Source organism: Microtus ochrogaster, chromosome 5, assembly GCF_000317375.1.
Source record: "Microtus ochrogaster isolate Prairie Vole_2 chromosome 5, MicOch1.0, whole genome shotgun sequence".
In the NCBI taxonomy this organism is placed as follows: Eukaryota; Metazoa; Chordata; class Mammalia; order Rodentia; family Cricetidae; genus Microtus; species Microtus ochrogaster.
This window is the reverse complement of record NC_022012.1, coordinates 74590284-74594156: the sequence shown is the minus strand read 5'-3', so window position 1 is coordinate 74594156 and position 3873 is coordinate 74590284. Positions and strand designations below refer to the sequence as shown.

At 42.0% G+C, this 3873-nt stretch overlaps 1 protein-coding gene across 3 annotated transcripts in view; it reads left to right on the top strand.

The window, feature by feature from the left end:
- Window positions 1-3873, top strand: part of Dpp8 (dipeptidyl peptidase 8) — a 56100-nt gene that overhangs the window by 40616 nt on the left and 11611 nt on the right. For all 3 annotated transcript variants that reach the window (XM_005347769.2, XM_026778995.1, XM_026778996.1), the window contains 2 exons: window positions 1817-1963; window positions 3078-3230. In XM_005347769.2, the coding sequence (XP_005347826.1) occupies window positions 1817-1963; window positions 3078-3230 (300 nt within the window). The remainder of the gene's footprint in view (window positions 1-1816; window positions 1964-3077; window positions 3231-3873) is intronic.

Genomic DNA, 3873 nt, shown 5'->3' with positions numbered 1-3873 from the left:
TTCCTTCCTTCCTTCCTTCCTTCCTTCCTTTTTTTATTTTTTTGAGATAGGGTCTCAATGTGTGACTTTGGCGGACCTGGAACTTGATCTCAATGTGTAGCTCTGTCTGGCCTGGAACTTGATTTATAGACCAGAATAGCCTCGAACTCAAAGAGATCTGCCTGCATCTATCTCCCAAGTGCTGGGATTAAAGGCGTGCGCCACCACTACCTGTCCCTAAACTCTTTTCATTATCTTTAGCAGGAGGATATGTCAAACAGAGATTAAAATATAATATAAACTGGGCCTGGTGGTGCATACCCGTAATCCCAGCTTTGGGGGAGATAGGGGGCAGAGGCAGGAGGATTGAAAGTTCCAAAATCGGACTCACCTACTAAGTGAATTCAAGTCCAGCCATGGCAGCTTAGTGATACTCTCTCTTTTAAGAGTAAAAAGGGACCTGGGGATGCAACTCAGTGGTAATTGCCTATCATGTGCAGGGCCCTAGGTTCAACCCCCACATTTGCCAAATACACACAGACACAATACACCAGTAACCTAGTCGTCTGTTATCAGACATTGTTCAGTGCATGTGCTCTCTTTCATAACACTAGCAGTGCAGTAGTTGTTTATATAACATTACCCCAAATACAGGAGTAATGTACCATGTCATGCCAGCTGTGCTGGCATTAGGTGACAGGAGCGTCTCGGCTCCGTCACGATCCCATGGGACTGCCATTTTATGAGTGCCCTGAGCTGATTGAAACATGAGCATACTGCATGTGATTGAACTGTCTTTTCATTAGATAAAACTCCATTTCTAATAAAACACCAAGATGCATTTATGTTCTTGGTCAGTTTGAAGTGTAGTCTCTAGGGTAATAAAGTAATTTAAAAATGATACTTTCACACTAATTTGTCTAACAGGAAAAAGATAACTGTGCTTATCTTATCGCAGTGTTTATTAAAGGCTACATCTTGTCAGGCAGTGGTGGTGCATGCCTTTAATTCCCAGCACTGGAGAGGCAGAGACAGATGGATCTCTATGAGTTCGAGGCCAGCTTGGTCACCAGAGATAGTTGCAGGACATCCAGAGCTGTTACACAGAGAAACCCTGTCTCGTTAGATAGATAGATAGATAGATAGATAGATAGATAGATAGATAGATAGATAGATAGATAGATAGATAGATAGGTAGGTAGGTAGGTAGGTAGGTAAGTAGATAGACAGACAGACAGACAGACAGATAAGCTACATATTTCCACTGTCACTCAGCAGCAACTCCGGAAGAGACAAGCAGGGAGGGAAGATGTTTTAATTGTCCTTTTCACTGTTACTTGAATGGCATAACTCTTCAGAGTATATAATTCAGCTTGGGGTAGATTAACTTTCTTCCCTTACTTAAAACTTAAGTATTGGGCTGGAGATATGGCTCAGCAGTTAAGAGCACTGATTGCTCTTCCAGAGGACCCGGGTTCAATTCCCAGCACCCACATGGCAGCTCACAACTGTCTGAAAATGCAGTTCCTCAAGATCTGACACCTTCACACCAATGCACATAAAATAAAGTTATATAAATCATTAAAAAAAATTTTTAAACTTAAGTATCTGCTCTAGAGTGAAGTCTGGTATTTGTTGTGAAGGTTTGAGAGTGAAACTAAGCGTGGAACAGCATAAACATGCAAAGACTTGAGTAAATTTCAAATTGTATCACTTCACACTTACATTTTAAAGGCAAGATAATAGTAAGTACATTCAGCCTTCTGACTTCTGCAGTCTTTCTGTCTCACAGTTTATATGCTGCTGCATAAGATCACTGAAGCTGTTTCTTCTCCAGGTGCAGCTGGTGAACAATCGATTTAAAGGAGTCAAGTATTTCCGCCTGAACACCCTGGCCTCCCTAGGTTATGTGGTTGTGGTGATAGACAACAGAGGATCCTGTCACCGAGGGCTTAAATTTGAAGGCGCCTTTAAATATAAAATGGTGTGTGAGCATAGAACACTTTCTTCTCCAGATGTTTTCATTTTCTTACACTTTATTCTAGTTGGGGGAGGACCTGAGTGACAGAGTGAGGAAGAATGTGTTAGAATTGAGCAGTGGGATGAAAGGTTTGCCTTACAGTAGGCTCACTCCTGTCTACCTGTCTGCCTCCCAGGAGCTGAGGTAGAGCCACTTCTGTTAGAATGCCCTGTCCAGTCTGGACTTTGACCTTGGCCATAGGCAATCCCATATACTCCTCAGGAATGCCTGAGGTTTGTTCTGTCCTCTGTGAAGAGGGAAACAACTGGGTAGTTTCCTCCTTGTGACAAGCCTCTTTCTCTCTGCAGGAAGCTTTAAGTGCTACCTTTTAGAGATGCCCCCGGTCCTTTCTGCGGCTGTGGGAAATGATGACAGTCCGATGTTCCTTTTGCACAGTAAGGCAGTCCCTGTGGCTGCCAGTGTGTTGGACATGCTGAGTAAGAAATGGGATGGTCTCCCACAGCCAGTTCTTTGACTTATGTTGTATTCTCATGTAAGTTTTTTTGTTGTTGTTGATTTACTTTTTGGTTTGGCTCAGTGAGGTGAGACTGTGCGCTGGCAGGCCAAGTGACACCTTGGGTGGTACTGGTAGGAATGAGGACATCTAGAGCTTTGCTAGAAGTATCGTGCTGGGAGAAAGGAAGGTCAGGCTTCAGGGGTAATGCCCTTTGCTTTACTTCACTAAGTGCTAAAAGGAGAAGTAAATTTCATCAATCTCTTAAAGGGGCTGAATTTTTGTCTTTGGATAGAGGAAGGCTTGTTACAAGGAAGTTGCTGGCCTCTTAGCAGACAACAGAACAAATGGAGTGGGAGACACCCTGCAGCTAGGGACAGCATGGGCAGGAAAGAACTCCATGACTATGGAAACTAAACTCTTCACAGGGCAGCAGGTTCTTAACTATAAATGCTTTTTTTTTTTAATTTCTTGAGGGAAAATAGAATATCAGTTGTTAATAAACTCTAATCTGAGAAAGGAAACCCTCCAGGAGTTTTTAGTTAAAAACATAGAGCAGGTTTAAAGAGTTCTCTAAGACTGGTGTGCATCAGAGCCAGTGAACTGTTTCCCCGTGTTTGACAGGGTCAAATAGAAATAGATGATCAAGTGGAAGGACTCCAGTACCTAGCGTCTCAGTATGACTTCATTGACTTGGATCGTGTGGGCATTCACGGCTGGTCCTATGGAGGCTACCTCTCCTTGATGGCACTGATGCAGAGATCAGATATCTTCAGGGTATGTGGCTACTATTGTATTTGTTTTTGTAATTGGCCAGAATTCTCTGTTAATTGAAGGCACATGAAAATCATTTTTCTGAAGGGTCAGGTGTTATCAGTATTGTAGAATGTTGGGTTTATGTGTTTTACAACATGGGAAATGTATCTTTAGTGTTAACACAGATTTAAAACAAATGTCAGCTTGATCACCAGTTTATAACTACTTATTTATGCCAAAGATTGATAGTATGATTAGTAAAGCACACATATACTTTCTGGATTGCAATTGCTTGTTTAATTACTAAACTGTGTCTTTGCCCGATACCCTGGTATGTTCCTAACAACTAGCACTGCTTAGCATGAGTAAATCCTCAATAGATCTGTGTTCAGTACAGGGCCCTGGGCTGGTCTCCAGCACTTAAAAAAAAAAAGAATGTTGACTGAACTGAATTTTATTTATTTGACAGTGAGGTTTGTACCTAGGGCCTCTTGCATGCTGAGGCACATGCTCTACCACCAAGCTACAGACCCAGATCACTGAGTGAACTGAATCTTTACATGCTTATAATTCTTTTTTTTTTTTTTTTTTTTTTTTTTTGATTTTCGAGACAGGGTTTCTCTGTAGTTTTTGGTGCCTGTCCTGGAACTAGCTCTTGTAGACC